The sequence below is a fragment of the Cyrtonyx montezumae genome, unplaced genomic scaffold, assembly GCF_038088225.1.
Source record: "Cyrtonyx montezumae isolate F1298 unplaced genomic scaffold, pur_monq_1.0 scaffold_2, whole genome shotgun sequence".
Taxonomy (NCBI): domain Eukaryota; kingdom Metazoa; phylum Chordata; class Aves; order Galliformes; family Odontophoridae; genus Cyrtonyx; species Cyrtonyx montezumae.
Window position 1 is genome coordinate 21,307,678 of NW_027071936.1, and position 18,326 is coordinate 21,326,003.

General features: G+C 36.3%; 1 protein-coding gene across 1 annotated transcript; it reads left to right on the plus strand.

Annotated features, from left to right (window-relative positions):
• The first annotated feature begins 2,186 nt into the window (after positions 1-2,186).
• Positions 2,187-14,152, plus strand: AGA (aspartylglucosaminidase). The gene is made up of 9 exons (XM_065736570.1): positions 2,187-2,324; positions 3,791-3,944; positions 4,544-4,656; positions 6,839-6,951; positions 7,864-7,975; positions 9,973-10,048; positions 10,459-10,566; positions 12,677-12,810; positions 13,601-14,152. The coding sequence occupies exons 1-9, from the start codon at positions 2,195-2,197 to the stop codon at positions 13,699-13,701; spliced, it is 1,041 nt and encodes a 346-aa protein (XP_065592642.1). The 5' UTR covers positions 2,187-2,194; the 3' UTR covers positions 13,702-14,152.
• The last annotated feature ends 4,174 nt before the right edge of the window (positions 14,153-18,326 follow it).

An 18,326-nucleotide genomic window follows, 5' to 3' on the forward strand; every position in this document is an offset into this window, starting at 1 on the left:
CACTCTCCATGAGAGATGTGAATTTCTTCCTGTGTTTTTCATTAATTACTCAGTGCCATGCAATCTCAGTGCTTTCTGTTGTCGATCCCCTCAGTAATCCCTTGTCCATAGAAGTCTTTTTCTAGAATATCATTTCAATATTATACGTTTGAGGAAAGAATCTGATAATGGAACCACTTATATGCTTTCCAGCTGCAGAAACACTTAAGTTTCACCATTTATTTAGTTACAGACTGTATAATACCAATATCAGGATATGAAGCACGTTTTTACTTTTGATGTAGAAAGAACTGACTGAAAAGACCAGCTAATACCAACAATTTTTAAATTCAAAGACCAGTTTTTAAATACTTTGTATCAGAGACAGAGGGCACATCAAGCATCCAGATAGATGGGGCAGAATTGACTTGCAGAGTTTGACACATAATGGTCTAATTACCCTTACAATTTAACATATAAAACTAGAATAATACTATCAACCCAGCTGATAATTTTACAGAGAATCTTACACAAAGCAATATTTGCTTTGTGACTTTTCTTCACGTTTAGTACAAAAATGTATGCTTTCAAATAACATTGTATACATTAGAATATGAATTCATTATTGCATTTATTCCTACCAGGAAATCAATTGCTTTTGAATGTAAGTTAGAATATCACAGAAATACAACCAAGTTTTTATACAAGACTTGAAGCATATTGTTGTGCTGTTTGAAGTCCTACAATGTATTTTCTTCATAGCTTTGTAAGCCTCAGTTTGTAGATGCATCCAACACAGGCAATACTTCTATTTGAATGACACTGCAAATGTCAGCAAGAAAGGATTGTGGCTGGCCCAGTGGCTGGGTTTTATTATTTCATAATGGTCCATTTTATCTGGTTAAAAGAAAATATTTGAAAAATATCATGAATGTTTCAACTTAAAGAGCAGGTTTGATTATATTTTCCTCTTCACTTATTACTCAAATTACTTTGCTGAAAATCTTGTCGTTTTCCTTCAGCTAACATTAACTCAGAGTTTTATTTTGGCCCTTTTCTCTTCCCTAATTGTTTTATGAAGAAATATGTGACAGAAATAGAGAGATCAGAATAGTAATATCAGAAATAAATCAGCTAACGTGGTTTACCTGAGTAGAGTTTTCTCTACCTGCATTTTACTGTAGGGAACTGGCAGAAACCAAGACTGTTATTACTAAACTCAAACTCAATAGTGTAACTGTATTTTATTATTTTCTGACTTCTGTAGTAAAGGATAGTACATTTGTTCTGTGACTACCATTTAATTACAAAGGGTTGTGGATCATTTTGGCGCAATAAAAATAATACTGCTTCAGGCTTTCTCAACGAGCTCGGGCACACTTACAATTTATGCATGCCTGCAGTATTGATCTTGACAGGCACATGAGATCCACTTATCTCCTTACTTCAAATACAAGATTTGCTACAGTGCTGGTAAAGTGTTAACCGAGTATCGTAGAATCATCTAGAATAGATTAGGTTGGAGGATCCCTAAAGACCACCTAGTTCCAACCCCTGCTGTGGGTGGGTGCCCCCAACCAGACCAGGCTGTCCAGGGCACACCCAGCCTGGCTCTGGGTGTCTCCGGGGATGAGGCATCCATAACCTCTCCAGGCAGCCTGTGCCAGCACCTCATTACCCTCTGAGTAAAAAATTTCTTCCTAACATCTAATCTAAACCTCCCTTTTTTTAGTTTAATGCCATTCCTCCTTATCCCATCTCTATCAGACCGGGTAAAAAAAAATCAGTCTCCCTCCTGCCTGTAAGCTCTGGAAAACACTGGGAAGATACAACGAGTTTTACCTATCGCAAAGTACTGGGGACACTGGGCTCAATTTTTATTCTTCTTATTTTATTTTCGGTAGCGTGCTTTATCTCCCACTTCCTCTGCTGGGAGCAGAAACCACGCTTTTTAACACTGCTCAGAGCCGGCTGCTGCTGCTGAGCGACGCCGTTCAGCCCTGAAAGCAACGGTGCATCCCTCTTATCAGCTAAGATCCCTCAGATCGCTAGGGCAATGCTAGGGCAACGCCAGAGGACATTTCGGGGACTGCAGCAGCCCACCCCTAACCAGGACGGCCTACAGCAGCGGCGGGCTGACACCGCCTGGCCCCGCACGCATGCGCACCAGCCCCCTCCCCCTCGTCGCGAAGGCGCCGCGGGGCGGAGCGCGGTGATGGCGGCGGTCGCGGGGGCTGTGCGCGTTGTGCTGATCGCGCTGCAGCTGGCGGGTCGTTGTGGGGCGACTTCGGCCTCGCTGCCCGTTGTCATCAACACTTGGGCGTTTAGGAAAGCCACAGAGACAGGTGTCCCGGCGGAGAGGGGCGGGGTGGTGCCGGTTGCTGGGAGTTCGTTTTGCTGGCATCGGGGTGGGGGGGGTTTTGCGAGCTGATGGAGGCCGTGGGCCAGGACGGGTCTCTTTAAAGGGCTGTGGTGTGGGGCTGGGCTCGCTCCTATTAATGCTCCAAGCAGGTTTGCCTAGGAAAGCATAAATTAAATGCACGTACTGATTGAAAGGGGCTTATAGGCTCTTCTGACATAGTTGAGTTGTGAACAACTCACTAGGGAAGTCGCAGTTACCCGTGAAGCCTAGTGTCATTCACAGTACTGACTTGAGAACTGCAAGGCCCTTGTTTGGAGGTTTGGAAAGCCTGTTAAGGCTGCTCAGAGCAATAGAAATGATTAATGTGAATTGGAGCAGTGCTCCCCCACGCTCAAGTTGATAATAAAGACAAGCATATGTTATGATAATAAAGACAAACATAAGTTGCCTGCTATGTTTTCTGTTTTAACTTGGCACTATTTCCTTGGTCAGTTTTCATGCAGCTGCGTTCAGTGTTGGTGAGGATGTGACTTCTGGAGGTGGCTGTGACTGAGTAACTTTACTGCTGCCACAAGGAGCTGAGCTGTGTGCTTCTGCTTTTGCTGTGCTCCATCTGGCAGGTAGTGGAGTGCCAGCAGGAGGAGGAAGCAGGATTGCAACCATCAGTGGCAGCATGCTCAGGCATCCTAGAAATATTGCCTGAGGTCCAACCTTGTGAAATGCTGCACGCGTGTTGAACCTACAGGCCCAAATTATTTAAGTCACGTACAGTTGGCATATCTGTGATGTCTTACAAAATAGTGCAGTGAACAGAAAAGAAATAGAAGAAAAAAAGAATAGAAGACTAAGAGTTGAACGGAGAAAGCGTACACTGACATTTGTTTGTACTTATGTGGTTACTGATGAGCTTTTAGATCCCTGTTTTAAATTATTAGACCTTTCTATTCTGCTGTTTTGCTCTGGTGAAAGTTTTTCTGACTGCCCACAGAAAGCTTTAAATAGACACTGATACAGAGTTTGTTGGCCCTCAGTATAGGAGGTTATTTAATATACAGAAGTTGACATCATTATTAAATAATGCATAAATAATATTAAATAATAATTATTAAATGATAAAGTAATAAATAATAAATTGTAATTAAATAGTGCATAGTAATACATTCACAGTCAGGAAACAAAGCTTTATTTCTCAGTCAGAAACACTGATTAGATATTTAAAGGAAAAAGAACAAACAGTGTTTAGAAAATTAATAATTTACTTTCTCTTGAATATGTTTATATATTGCTTTTGTTTAACATATATAATAGCGCTGTGAGGTTTTTCTTGTTTGTTTTCTTTTAAATCCACATATACAGTGCCTTTTCATTGTTTCCATCTATAAAATAGTCTTAAAGGAGTAATGGAGACTATTTTAATTGGTGACACGGATTTATTTGTGTTGATTACAGCATGGAGAACGTTACAGTTGGGTGGTTCTGAGCTGGATGCTGTTGAGAAAGGCTGTGGTCAATGTGAGATTGACCAGTGTGATGGGAGCGTGGGGTATGGAGGAAGCCCAGATGAAAGTGGAGAAACAACTCTGGATGCAATGATTATGGATGGGTAAGGTAACTGTGGAGAAAGGAAAAAAAGTTCTTTGTAATTTTTAACATGCTTTAATGTAAAATTTGTCGCAGAGCTCTTGTTGGCTTAGAGCTAACTATGGGCAAGTTTTTTTCTACATGGTAGAAGGACAATGAAGTGTGTCTATTACCAAATTTTTGCACTTTGTTGGGTAATCCAGCTCTTGATTGATAGTTGCAAAAGAAAGAGTTTGTAGCATCATAAAGCTTTCCTTTTAGATTTATCCTGTGTATGTTTAACTTCTGTAGCCATTGTCTTCTGTACTTTGTTTATTCTTTCAGGCTGTCCTGCTGAGAAAGTAATAGCTGGTGTTTGGTTTGGTTATCAGTTTGTTTAACAAAGTAGTTACTCTATTGAAAATATTATTCTAGGTAGAGTAACTTACTCGGGCAACATCCCTGAACCTATGCAAGGTTATGATGTATCAATGTATGTGAGAATTTTTTCCCTACTAGCTCAGGGCACAGGACAATTAAAGCAATAGATTTTATGGTTTGTGGGAGGACAGATTTTACTGAATATGAATTATGCTACATTTTTTTTCCCAATAATAAGTTCTAAATATGTCTTGCTTCCAGCAACACTATGGAAGTTGGGGCAGTTGCAGATCTCAGACATGTGAAAAATGCAATCGGTGTAGCACGAAAGGTCATTGAGCACACTAAGCATACATTATTAGTGGGAGAGTCAGGTAATTATTTATTTTGCTATTTCTGAGTCTTAACCTCTTTATTTTGTAAAATTGTCATTTGTTAATCTTAAGTGGAGGGATTAGGATTATCAAACAAATCTTGTCAAATAGCTCTAAAGCATTTATTATTACATGTGTATGAATTAGATTTTATTCCATTGTTTCCATGTGAAAAGAAAAATACAGCTTTATGGTTTTTTAGCAATTTAACTCCTATTGTTAACTTCTAATCCCAAGGCTTAGCTAATAGCACTGATAACAGAAACAAACAAAAAAATGAAATGGCTTGCTACAGCATGCTATAGGAGCTGAAGCTTCTAGCTGCAAAAATTTCATTTAACATCGTGGAGTAACTTTGAATGAAGAATGACAAAAATAAGATGCTAAAGTGGCCTATTACTATTTCAGTGTACATTGGGCACAAATACTATATTTCATGGTTTAAAAACATTGGTGAATGTCTGAATGTAGAAAATCACTTTAGAAGGTGTCTTCCCAGTCATTACAAAAGCATAAAATTGCAAGTTTGAGGAATAGGTTAGGTTGTAAAAAACAAGCTGCTGCTTTTAGGATAACACTAGTTTCAAAATAGATGTGTTGCAGGAAGGTATTGAATAGTTAAAAAAAAGGTTTCTTAGCTTATTATTGAGGATTTTTAAAAGGTATGGAGCTGCTCCAAAAGAAATCTGTAGACAAGTTGGGACTTTAAAAGAAGAGATGTTTGAGCATTAAAAATGAATCAACTGCTTTGAAGCTGATAAGAGACAAGATTCTTGAAGATGTTAATGTGTACAGAATGATAGAGAAATTAGTGCAACCCAAATTTTTCTATTACTCTACAGAGGAGTAAAGTATGGCAATAGAGGTGGTGATGACTGTTTTGACAGAAGATCTGAAAAAAAAGTAGATGGATTTCCAGATACTATTTAATTCAAGCACTTGGCCATTTAGGTTACAAGTGGCTTTTGTAAGAGATTTAAAGGATGATGTTGAGAAATAAATCAGTCAGGTGGTAAAAAGGAGGAAGAAATGTTCAAAAAGCTCAATTTCCCCATCACAGGCAAGTATTGGAGTACTTTTAATTAGTGACTATAGAATAAACAGAGAAGAGGAGAAAGGTGAAGGATAAAATATGAAGAATTAAATACTGGTTTAAAATATATTTTCCAGTTTTGAAAGATAAGTGTTTGCATAATGAAATCATGTGGATGAGGCTCTTATATTGATTTATACCAACATAAAACTGAGTCTGGTGAAGTACGCTCAGTGCAGGATAATTACAAGTGAGGAACAACATTGTTTTGTTTATTGTCTGCTGGGAAATTTTCAGTACTGTCTCAAATAGATTGGAGAGTTTCATAATCACAGTGAGGCTGACCTTCTCTTCTTTTGCTCAGGCAGTGCTTAGACCAATATCCAAGTGAGAAAGTTCAGACAGCAAAAAATTAACAACTCGGTTTCCTGGAATAGAAACAGGGCTTCAAAAGTCATGAAAGGATGACTGACAAACATGCACAAGCACAGTTGTTTCTTTTGTTGTTGTTGTTGTTTTTAAATATTCTTTCTAGAGTTGGGAACATCAGTGTGTTTTGTAAGTTGTTGTCATTTTTCTGTGATTCTATGTGTAAAGAAGCTTTGACTGCGTCTGAATTTAAGACAAACACTAAAAAGCTGTCCAGGAGTAATGGAAGGCTTTTTAAGATACTTGAACTGGAGGAGCTTGTTCAGCTTTGCTTTATAGTGACATTGATTATCAAGCATTGATAATACAAACTGTTGATGCATCTGCATCTAGCAATATCAAAGGTGTCTACAGCTAACAATGAAAGTACAGTTTGTTTGACAAATAAAAAGTAAAAAAATACAGCCCAGGCTACTCATGTTCGAGATCATTTGGGTCCAGGTAATTGTAATGGGGTTGAAATTTTGTCTCATTGGTAAAGCTTACATGGTAGTGTAGTCATAGTGAATTGGAGCAACTTGATCTCACTGGTGAAAGGGGAATTTGTTATTGCACTTGTGCATCACTATAATGGCTGGAATTGCTCTTCAAGTAAACGTTTATCATCGCTATTGAGGATGTAGAATTTCCTGAATACTAGTTAACATTACTTGAATGTATTTTAAAATATATAACAGCATGAATAAATCAATGTTGTTGTTTTTTTGTTTGTTTCTAAAGCTTCCTTGTTTGCCGTACGCATGGGATTTCCATATGAAGATTTAACTACCCAAAAATCTCTTTCAGTGTATTCAGAGTGGCTTAATCAAAGCTGTCAGCCAAACTACTGGAAGGTATGGTGCCATTGTGGTTAAGGGGCAGTATTAGGCAGTCAGTACTGCAACATTACCTCTTCCTTTCAGCTTACATTGAAGTTTTGCTTTGTACATGTGGAAAATATCTGTTCCTCATAATAATACAGAGCAAACATAGAGTAGTCAAACTCTTGGTAGACTTGGGAGGAGTATATGATTAGCTCCTACTTCTTAAATCTTACAGTTTTGACCTTGCTTGCAGTAATTGGGTTTTGGTATGGGATTTTTTTCTTTTAAGCTCTAAATTTGGGCTGAACTTCTCATCTAAACAAAGCAGTAAGAGTAATTTCTGAAGCATGTATAAATTCCTGTAATGAAATCTTGCAATAGCAGTTAGCCTCCATAAATACAAAGGCTTTATGCAGAACTATGGACACATCAGATCAGTGCAGCTGTCTGTGTTAAACTTGCCTGTTGTGGGTTTGTTTTGTTTTGATATAGCTGTTGCAGGTTTGTACATCTGTGTAGTGTCTTCATTGTTTCTTGCATCTAAAATGCTGCATTGCTGAGCCCTGTTGAACCAGTACATATTCCCATTTTCAATTGTGAAAGTATCTTTAACAACTGACTTGATGCGATATCTTTACATCACTGAAGTAAACTCAAGTTATCATTTAAAAGGAAAGAAAAACTGAAGAATTTTCTTCATTTTGCTGAAGAATGAACTTTTTTTGACCAGTCAGTTAAGTAAAAGAGAATATCTGATTTCATCAACAATTAGAAAAACCTTTTTACCGTGTAATACCAGAAGTAAGTCTTCATTCTCTAAGCAAACCAAGTTCAGGATATTAGAACAGCTGCAAACTTTACCTATCAGGCACATAATGTGCAGTAGTGTATAAATAGTGAGTGTAATGAAGCATAATTTATTATTCATTCATATAATTACAGAATGTGGTACCAGATTCTTCAAAATCCTGTGGACCATATAAGCGTCTTGAAAAATCTTCATGTGAAGAAGGGACCATTTCACAAAGAAACATTCGTAACCACGATACTATTGGTAACAACTTTTTGGTAACTCTATTTTTTTCCTCATTCCTCTGTTCATTAACTCATGCGGTGTTTAAAGCAAAATATTTAATATAAAAATCTTATTTCATTTGTTCCTATTTATAGTGATTTCAAGACTGTGTTATTTATTTGTTAGGATCAAGTTCCTAAGTGTATGATATATTTTTCCAGTGCACCGGCTGCACAGTTGCTTCCTTCATCTTCTGTCATCTCTTACTTGTTATTACCCTACTGCTTCCCCCTCAGATATCATAGCACAACTGATTGGGCAAGTATATATGCTTAGGAAACTGATCAAGGTTAAAAATACTTGGTTTTCATCTTGTCTGTAGGTAAGTTAGGTCATGTCTTCCATGTAGCTGTCAGATCAACTTGAAAAGCTTTGCAGAAGTGGGACAAATGAGTAAAAAGTTAGACTTGTTGCCAAAGGCAGAGTTCGTCAAATTGTTCTTAAACTTAGAACATAAAGCATACTTGCATTTTTCTTCTGTTTTGGCTTGTGGCTAAATCAATGCATTTCTACAGAAACTGCTATCCTTAAAATGGGCTACCAGTAGTTGTCCTAAAGAATTCTAAGAGTTTACTGACTGAGGACTGTTAATTGTTAATAACCAGCCTATCAGCTGATTAATGAGCAAGCCTGACGAAGGCAGCAGCTGTTGAGGGAGTGAAATAGAGATAAGCAGTTACACACTCATGTCTTTCAAATCTTCATACTTTGTAGTCTTAAACCCTGTACTTCTTGCTTTAACTTGGATTTTTTTCTCAGCTTTGCAATTTGGAACTTTCTGCTTGCTGAGGGTTAACAACTTGTTTCAAGTCTGAATTTTAGTTATTCACTTCTAGTCTACCCTACTAATAACAAATCAGTGTTGTACAAAAGTTGAGCAACTTGTCAGATTCTCAGGGTGGTAGGCAGCATTACTTACTAGTGTGCGCTCTTCAGTATGCTTTCAAAAACTCAGATTGTGGAGTGTCAAGATGAAATGGGAATATGTTATATCGTGTCCTGAATTGTATTTCTGTCATTAAGCAGCCCTAAGCTGTTTTATACTAAATGTTGATTGTACTTGTATTTCAACCTCTCTTGAGCCGTTGTTCTCTATATATAATATCTTCTAATGAACACATTTTGAGAAGCGTCTTCTTTCAAGATGCATTTAGGAAGTTGTTGGGAACTGATGCCCCTCTGGTCTGTTTGCAGATGCTAATGCTTGCCTTAGACTCAGTGCCTCTTTTAGATTTTACTGACAGGAGAACATTTCTATGAAAAGGAAATGCTGTCTCATGAAAACAAAATTCAACTGTTTGGATTCTGCTTCTAGGTTTGTCTTTGTAGTGAACAGCTATTTTTGACCTCTCTTAAGGAGGTTAAGTCTTGCCTTATGGAAAAGCAGCTGACTCCAAAACTTATTCTAAGTGTTGATATAAACTTCTATAATATGCACCGATGGCTTCTTCATCAGCAGAGAATTAGCAAGTAGGCTAATCCATTCATTTAACTGCCTGCTGTGTAGTTCTTGTTTCTTTGGTAGGCTGTATTTAGCCTTCTGTCGAATCTAAGCTCATCCTCTGACTTTTTTCTTCTCCATCAAGCACAATTTAAAGAATTTAAAACCTTTATTGGTTTTAAATTGGTGGTACTTGTGCACAATATGGTGACACTGGGTCCTGGTTCTCTATCAAGAAACATAGGTTCATACCAGGGAAAGTGGCTGCTCGGACAGCAGTAATGTGCAGCTCTGAGCAGAAGTTTGGTTAACTGTTTTAGATTGCTCTTAGGGCTTGTGTAACACATCCATAAAGTTTACAAATGAGTTTTTACAAATAACTTCTTGAAGAGTACAATTTTTCTGTATTTCTGCGTATCAGTAACTTTAAAAGTCTGTATATCGTGGTTCTATTTGATGATACCTATAGCGACCATTTAACAAATCTGTCTGAAGTGTGTCTGAGTATATTTCATATACCTGTTGGAAATTTTAGGTATGGTTGTAATTGGCAAGAGTGGAATCGTTGCTTCAGGGACATCTACTAATGGTGGCGTTCACAAAATTCCAGGGTTAGTATCTCTAATTTTGCAAAGAAAACTTTTTTTGTTGTTTTATTTCCAGTATATATTTTAGAGAGCGACAATATCAAATTCACCTGAGTTATTGCAGGACACTCCCTTAAATCCAAGTACTGGGGAACAGCCTCGGGTCAGTCAAGTTATCACAGATCACTTTTGTTGCTGGTTTTTATGACAAGACTTCTGACTGCAGTAAAGTCACCTCTTTACCTGTTCTGTTCTCCTTTGAGTTTAACACTAACTCAGCTGGAGGTGATAAAGTTGACAAAGTTAAATGTGTACCCAAGTCATAAGAACTTGCTGCTATCAGGCCAAGAGCTATTACATCAGTATAATCTCACTGGCATTAGTAAATTTCAGTTTTCTTTTGTAGAATACATTTTCTTCATTGTTCACTGCAGCCGTGTAGGAGACTCTCCAATAGCCGGAGCAGGATCCTATGCTGATAGTACAGCAGGAGGAGCTGCAGCCACTGGGGATGGTGACACCATGATGCGCTTCTTACCCAGGTTTGACCTTAGGGCGGACTTTGCTAGCTTCCAGAAGCAAAACATAAGCTCAGCAAATTGAGTAATTGATTGAAAGACTGTATGACTTCTTGAAGTGGGAGTAAAAGGAATATAAGGGGGAAGAACAAGTAGCAAGATGTCATCTTTACAACTTAACACTTAGATACTGCCTAGCTGAGAGCAAACAGACTGCAGTAATGAGTGTACTACCAACCTGTGTGTTCTTTAATGGAACTGATGAGCTTTCTGCTCCAAGGTATTCTGCTGTGGGGGAAATAAGTCTTGTAAACTGTAGAAAATATGATGAGCAATTCTCAAATTACTGAGGAATGTGAGGGGATGTCTCTGTAACAGTATTATCTAATTGATATCTAATTTGAAACTGGAAGAGATGGCTTAGTGCTGTCATTGTGGTTGCTTGAACTGTAAAATATGGTTGTTTTCATCACAGAGTCTTGACAGTCATTCTAGTGGGCCAGTCTCAAAAGGAAAGCTTTATGGAAGCCTATAATGAACATAATGAGCACTGATGCTTGATGGAATCTAAAGCAGTGGCCTTCACATTACTGAAATACTCCTGAAACTCTGGCAGTTGAAACTCTGGCAGTTATGGATGCCTACTGGCAGATGTGTATTTTAAAAGTTACAGTCCTGAATGAGTGAAGCTGTTCCAGGACAGTCTTAAAGTAAAAGGCAAAATCATTCACGACTTTGAATTATTTTAAGGAATCAGATACTGGTACTAGTTATGAGTTGGATTCCACTATGAGATTAATCAGTAACAAAGTGCATTACTCCTTAGCAGCCTGAAAAGTGTTTGTAATGCTTGAAACATTTCTGGTTTACTTCAGTTGGTTTTAGAGAACTCAGAATAGACAATTGCAGGTTCCTTGTAAATCAGAACTTTCTCAATTTCATGATATTTAAATATCCCTGAATAAAAATGAAGATATATTCTCAAAAGGATAGAACTGATCCATCAGAAAACCAGGAGGTGTCAAATCAAGGGCAAAATTTCTAATAGTTTTAACTGCTTCTTTTTAAGAGGACAGCATCTTACTTTATTTTGATTATTGAACATACTCCTGTGAAGTATAGGTTTGTATTTAGATAGTTATCTAACTATAACTTTCTGATTTCTAAATTTCTTAAAAATTAAGGGTAATAGGGAGTCTGAGAATGCAAGGAAAGTTTCCTTCAGAGGCACTTCAATAACATGAATAGTTGATGCTCCCTGTAGTGAGTGTTTGTTAGTGTAACAAGTTGAGGTATTTATTTATGTATTTTTTCATCAAGACAATTTAGTGTTGTTTGCTTTTGAGTAAATTATGCATTGTCATTTAATCTTCTGCTTCTGAAAGTAAACAACAATATAAGGTTGGATTGTTGCTTGGCTTTGCCTCTGGCATCTTAGAAATGCAAGTCATCTGTCTCAGACTTTGTGTCATTTGTTGAGTGATACTAAGGAAATTCATTTTGATTATTTTAGAGTAAGATTTATTATTTTTAATTTTATGTTACAGAAATTTTGAAGGTAGTTTGGAGTTTTGGTCTAAACATCATACTGTCATATTTACAGAAGAAATGTTTTGTCAATTTTGAGTTTTTCTGAAGCTTGCATCTCCTGAAAACTGTTTTTAATGATTACTGAAATAAATGAAAGGCAGAGTGTAATTTCAGAGGTCATTTTATAGTTATGTGTTGTTGTTTTTTTTTCAAACAAATGAGAATACCTTCAGATAAGTCATTTTGAAAACTAGTAATAATTTCTCATGTGAAACTTAGTCATACAATGAAACATAAATGCCAGTAACTCTTTGACTACTTTGCAGTTGTTAAACTGATCTGTGGCTTAGACTCTACTGCAAATGATCAGGTTGCCACAGGTTTGGTCTTGCCTTAGAATATCAGATGGCATAAATGACATCTTGAAATCCCTTTTAGTACTGTTTCTAATAACACATTATATTGAATAATAAATGCTAATTTGAAGTTTGTTTCTGTAATGCAAAGGAATCTAAATCTCTGAAATTAATATCTAAGCTGAGTTTAGCTCACTGTCTGGATGTGGGGATGTTTTTACTTTGCTTTTCTTACTTGTTTGTTTTAGTTATCAAGCAGTGGAGTATATGAGGATGGGAACAGACCCAACAGTAGCCTGTCAGAAAGTTATTTCCAGGATTCGGAAGTATGTTCCAAAGTTCTTCGGTGCTGTTATATGTGCCAATACAACTGGAAGTTATGGTATGTATCTTGTTCAACAGCCCAATTTTGCTGACCTTGACTAGATCACAGATATGCAATATTTATGGTGGACTTGAAAACAGCAGTCATTAATTATTCATTAAATACTGCAGTGGTATGGCCATTCATAATATCCAATGCTGGTTATCAGGCAGCTGTCCTAGTGTGAAATTAAGATATCAGAATGCAGAGGAGAAATTAAAATATTTCAGATGTTTACAAAATTTATGTAAGACTTAGAAAAATCAAAAAATATTTACAACCTTCATGTGTTCTCCTGGATTGTGTAAGATTAATTTAAATGTTTTTAAAAAATATGGAATAAGCCAGGGAGATTGTGGTTGTTAAGCATAGCTTCAAAGCAATCCAAGATCAGTTATTGTGCCAGGCGTCTCATTAGCAAACTCTCAGATCAGTAGCAAATATAATTTGCTAATCAACACGACTTATTTAGTTAGACTGCTTATTGCTATTCTTTGATCTTTTATTTCTCATAGCTCTGTGTTTAAGAGATTAGAGTTGGAAGAACTCATTAAGTTAATCAGGATTGAAAGATAGATATATTTTTTTTCCAAACTTATGGTACTGTTTTGAGTTGTATTATACAACAGTCAGTAGCACAGTGCTTTTACTTAAAATAAATACTTTCAAGATGTCTTGGGTTAAACAGATTGTAAAAGAATAATTACAGCATTGTAGAAGAATTAGTAATTGGGTGTTTAGATGATAAAGTACTCTAATAAATACACTAATCCCAAATTTATCAAATTATATGTTTTTTCTTTCCTAGGTGCTGCGTGTAATAAAATTCCAGGATTCACTCAGTTTCACTTCATGGTTCATAGCCCTTCGTTAAGTCAGCCAGCTGAGCAAGTAGTAGATTGCATTTAACTTCTCTTACCCAATTAACATCCAAACTTAGAGGGGGGGAGTGACAAGATTCTTAAGATATTACTTTTTAAAATGTTTCTTTGATTTTATTGTTTCATGATCACGTGAACAAGTATAAAAATACATTGATGTGTATGCTTCACTATTTCTAATATGTTCTGTTCTCATGTTGTGTAGTGCTGCTAAACTTAAGCTGTAGTTATCTCATCTAATTAATTTGGCAAATTATTTTAAATGATTTCAGAGAGGCATTTTAAAGTGAGCTTTTAAAAAATGGACTCTGTAGTTTCAGGAAAGTGGATAAAACTGCAGAACTGTAGTTAGTGCTGGCACTTTCACAGTTAGCTGCTTTATTTAAAAATCAAGATTTAAGTGGAATGGCTGAAATTAATATGCCTCACTACCGAAGTCACTTAAATCAGGACTTTAATAGATGTTACCTTACATCTCAACTCAAATATTCACAAACCTAACAGGCTGTGGTTCTAAATCCCAAACAAAGTTATCTATTGTATATTCACTTCCAAGTAATGCCAAGCTTTGCCCACTTTTATGGAAAGGGAAAAATGTCTTTCAAAGACAGCTCATAAAGTAAACAGGTTATCAAATACCATGTCCTGAGGTGAAATGTCTAACAGCTCTTTTACTATGTCCAGTTTCTTAAGAGAGAAATAAGCAAAAGCGGTGTGTAATAAGCACCGACTAGACATTCACTTTTTCCATTTAAAAAGAAGCATTTGTCAGAAATCTGCAATGAAGGGCAGGGAGGAGAAAGGCTCTACCTCTACATGGGAGATTTATTTTGAGAATGTTTAATTGTTGTTCTGAGGTTTAGTCCTGGTTTTCCTTTCTCTTGAAAATTACATGCAAATGCTAGCAAACAAGGAAAGGCAATTGAAGTGTAGTGCTGAAGATTTTGAAGTCTTAATTAAAACACTGAGAAATGAGATAACATTTCAAAATAGCTGAGTGGAGAAGACGTCCATACATCCCTTCTAGGACAAGATTTCAAGGAGTGTTGAAATCTGTTGACTGTAAATGGGATGTTAGACAGATTTTCCACATTGCAAATTAAATTATGAATCTTAATCCTGGTGATTTGTCACAAGTATGCCATGAGCTTACACTTTCCTATAGCACGTTACCACTGTGAACATACAGTTGTTTATCTAAGGCATGGTAATTACCAATAGCAAAAAAAAACCCCAAACAACTGATTTAATCACTTTCTTCAGCATCTTGAGCATTGTTCTGCATGTATTTGTGATCTGTTTACAACCTTGAGTTCAGTAGTCAAACAAAATGAGTACACCTTTTCGTGAACACTTGAGTTATTCTTTGTCTACTTTAATAAAATGTTTTGGTAATTAAAGCACTTCAATGTATTCTTTATAAGTAGGGTTGTTTGGGTGCTTGTGTATTGTGCCTTAGAATGATTCTTACCTTGTGTTCCAAGATGTGTGTTTAGAAACTGGAGAAAACATTTGAATTACAGTAGTCATCTTTAATGGTCTGCTGTTGAACTAGATCAGCAAACTCATTTATTTGGAGGATTCACTTCTGTCACTGGATTTTTGTTGCCTCTAGAAGCCCAGAGTTCACAACTTCACTACAAAATGCAGAAGAAGATGGCACAAAATATGAGACTTGCAAATTAGTGATTAGGTTGAATGCCTATGTCTGTGTGGTTTTTTGTTTAAATCTTTAAGTTCATTAGGTTCAAGCTAACTTTTTTCTTATGCTTCTTACCATTATTATTTTATCTGATATAATGGAGGAGGGAAACACATCAATGATACTGTTACATTTACTCTAATTCTGATATGGAAGTGATATATGTTAAGCATTGAACTTCATATGTTCTTACTAATGGGTCTATTCATTCTTCTAGGTAAGTTCCATCAAGTTTATAGCAAAACAGCATTGGTAAATAACCACAGAGCAGATGTGACAGAGCCTCAGGATTTTATGACTAGTTTCATTGTTAAAGTTTGAGCTACTGAGTCAAGCAGCAAACACTTTTAGATGATTGTGTTGGTGTTTAAAATGACAGGTGGTGTGCCAGTTGTTGAGATTTCCTCTTACTGGCAATTTTATTTGTTTTCTAAGTAGGACAGAGGGAGAAAATATTTGAAAGATGAGTGGGTTGTTCGCTTTGTTTTGGTTTTAATTGTTCTTTTTCCCAGGTAGAGTTTTACAAAAACAATTGTGTTGTAAGTATGAAGGCTTTTTATTGTTTAGAAATGATGAGCTCTTGTAGCACTTCTGCGTATTTTGTAGGCAGACCTCAAACTATATTTCAGCTGCAATTTCATTTGCTGCTAAATCTTGCTTGTTTTGATTGCCTCTGTTGTGTAAAACAAAAAGCTGTGAGTTCTGGCATTTGAATGTAGTTGCAAGTTGAGTCGTGTTTTAAATTTACACTTTCTAAGCATTTGTCATTTGAAGATCTTCAGGAGGAAGAACTTCAGTTTAGCAACATATACAGTAACATTGGTATATTTGAATAATCTTAGGTACACATGGAAAGAACCTAACACTTTTACTTTTAGAAGATAGACACACAGGGGTTATTACAAAAGCTAACTCTCCAAACAGGAGGAGGGCTTCTTTGAAAATGTTGGCTTGAGACTTTCTGATTGTATTTGCAAACTGTATTTAATCTTAATAGTATGTGAGGGTAACCAGTCACGGAAGGTGGAGCATGGTGCACCAACTTTAGCTCTTCTTGTTATTATGAGATTAAATGCTTAAAATATTTCTCTATTGGGAAGTATTTAAAAGAAATGAAATCATATATTTACATACGCACACTTTCATGTTACAGTAATATTTTATAATATTAAGCAACCATGATATTAAATCAGCTTGTAATTGGAAAAGTGAAATGGGAAATACAAGCTAGGTAATTTCTCTCATGTAGAGCATTATAATCTGGATGTTTTATTGTTTGAAAGTATCAGGAATATTTGCTTTCATGATTATTTCCAAAGGCTATGTTACTGCATTCCTGTAATTCATAACCTTCAGTTAAAATGCTGAACAGGCTCTGTGTTGTTGCACAGGACCTTGGTAAATTAGATTCTGCTCAACTGTGTGCAATAAATTCGGTTTTTAGGTAAGTTGTTTTCCTTTGTCACCAAAATTGTCCTGCGTGCCTTCCTACCCCATGCAAAGATTTCTTTGCTTGTAAATAGAAAAAGATATTTAGTGTTACCTATTGAACTAGTTAGTGACTTAGTAATTTAAATGATGACTACAGAAGCTGCATTTCTGAGCAAATTGAGGGGCAGTATCACAGTAGATTACACTATGACAATATTACAGATGTAGGATTATACTAAGGTTATGAAAGCTTGTTTATAAGTAGGCACTTTATGGTATATGTTATTTATTGAGTACAGTGTGACAGGCTATTTGAAGAATGCTTGTGCTTCTCTCTTAACACTGCTCCTGGATATTCATTGTTATGAGAGAAATTCCAAGGCAAATTATAATGGATAATCTCTGGGCAGGAAGGTTTGATTAGCAAGGTGATGCACAGAAGAGTACAAAGCAACTAAAACTTTCCATAAAATAATATTTGTGACAGTGATTTTCTTTCTGAGATTTAAGAAGCGACACAGAATTAATTTGGCTGTTTTTTTGCCTAGTCAATTCTTAAGCTACTTTTTTTCTTAAGGATTTACAGTAATAGATGAAATACAACATTGGAGATCAAAAGGATGAAAGTAAAAATTATTAAAAAAGTCTAATTCATATACAGTCATGTTTTGTTAATTTGGGTTTTACTGAAGACTAATTGTGTTGCAGTGGTGGTAATGAAATCTAACAAAAGCCACTACACTGCACAGAGAATGATTAGCTAATGAGGATAAGGTGAAGATTTGAGCTTTATCTGTCTTTGATGTGTGATTTCAGTTAGGTCAAGATTTTGGTGCCTGAGAGGGAGCAGTAATGCTTCCATCCCCCAGTATGCATTTATGTATTTGGTTCTGGTGATTTTGCAGCTCCACAAAATGCATCAGCTTGCTACTCTGGCTGACAACTAACCTTTTTTTATTTTATTTTATTTTATTTTTTATTTTTTTATCTCTTTCTAGGAGTGTGGGTGAACAGTCTGTTTTGCTTTACCATACAGTCACCTAGCTGCTAATATCATCACAAAGCGTAATGCCGAAATATGCAGTAGGAAACTGAGGAATGCAGCAAGTTATTCAGCTGATGACAGTAAGTTTTCAGATTGGCTAAAGTAAGCTCTTCACAGCTTTTCTGCAAACTGAAGTAAGGTGCCTGACTTTCAGTAGGTTTCATGATTCAGCCCACAAGCTCATCCTAACCATTTCTCCCCAGTAAAATTCAGAGAAGTGAGAAATCAGGATTTATATCAAGAATTCTCACTTCAGAGAGAATTCTCATCAGCAAGCTGTTGTCGTGTTTCTCTTCTCTCTTGTCACATCTTCCTCTTCTGTTTTTTAAGTAGTTAATTCTTTCCCATTCTGAAGATGGAAGAATTTATGTTAAAGCGGAGAATCTCTGTGCAACAGAATTTTTTTAATGCCCATCTCTTGATTAAAATATAAATTTGACTTTCCCATGAGGAGGTTGTATGACTTGAAATGTCC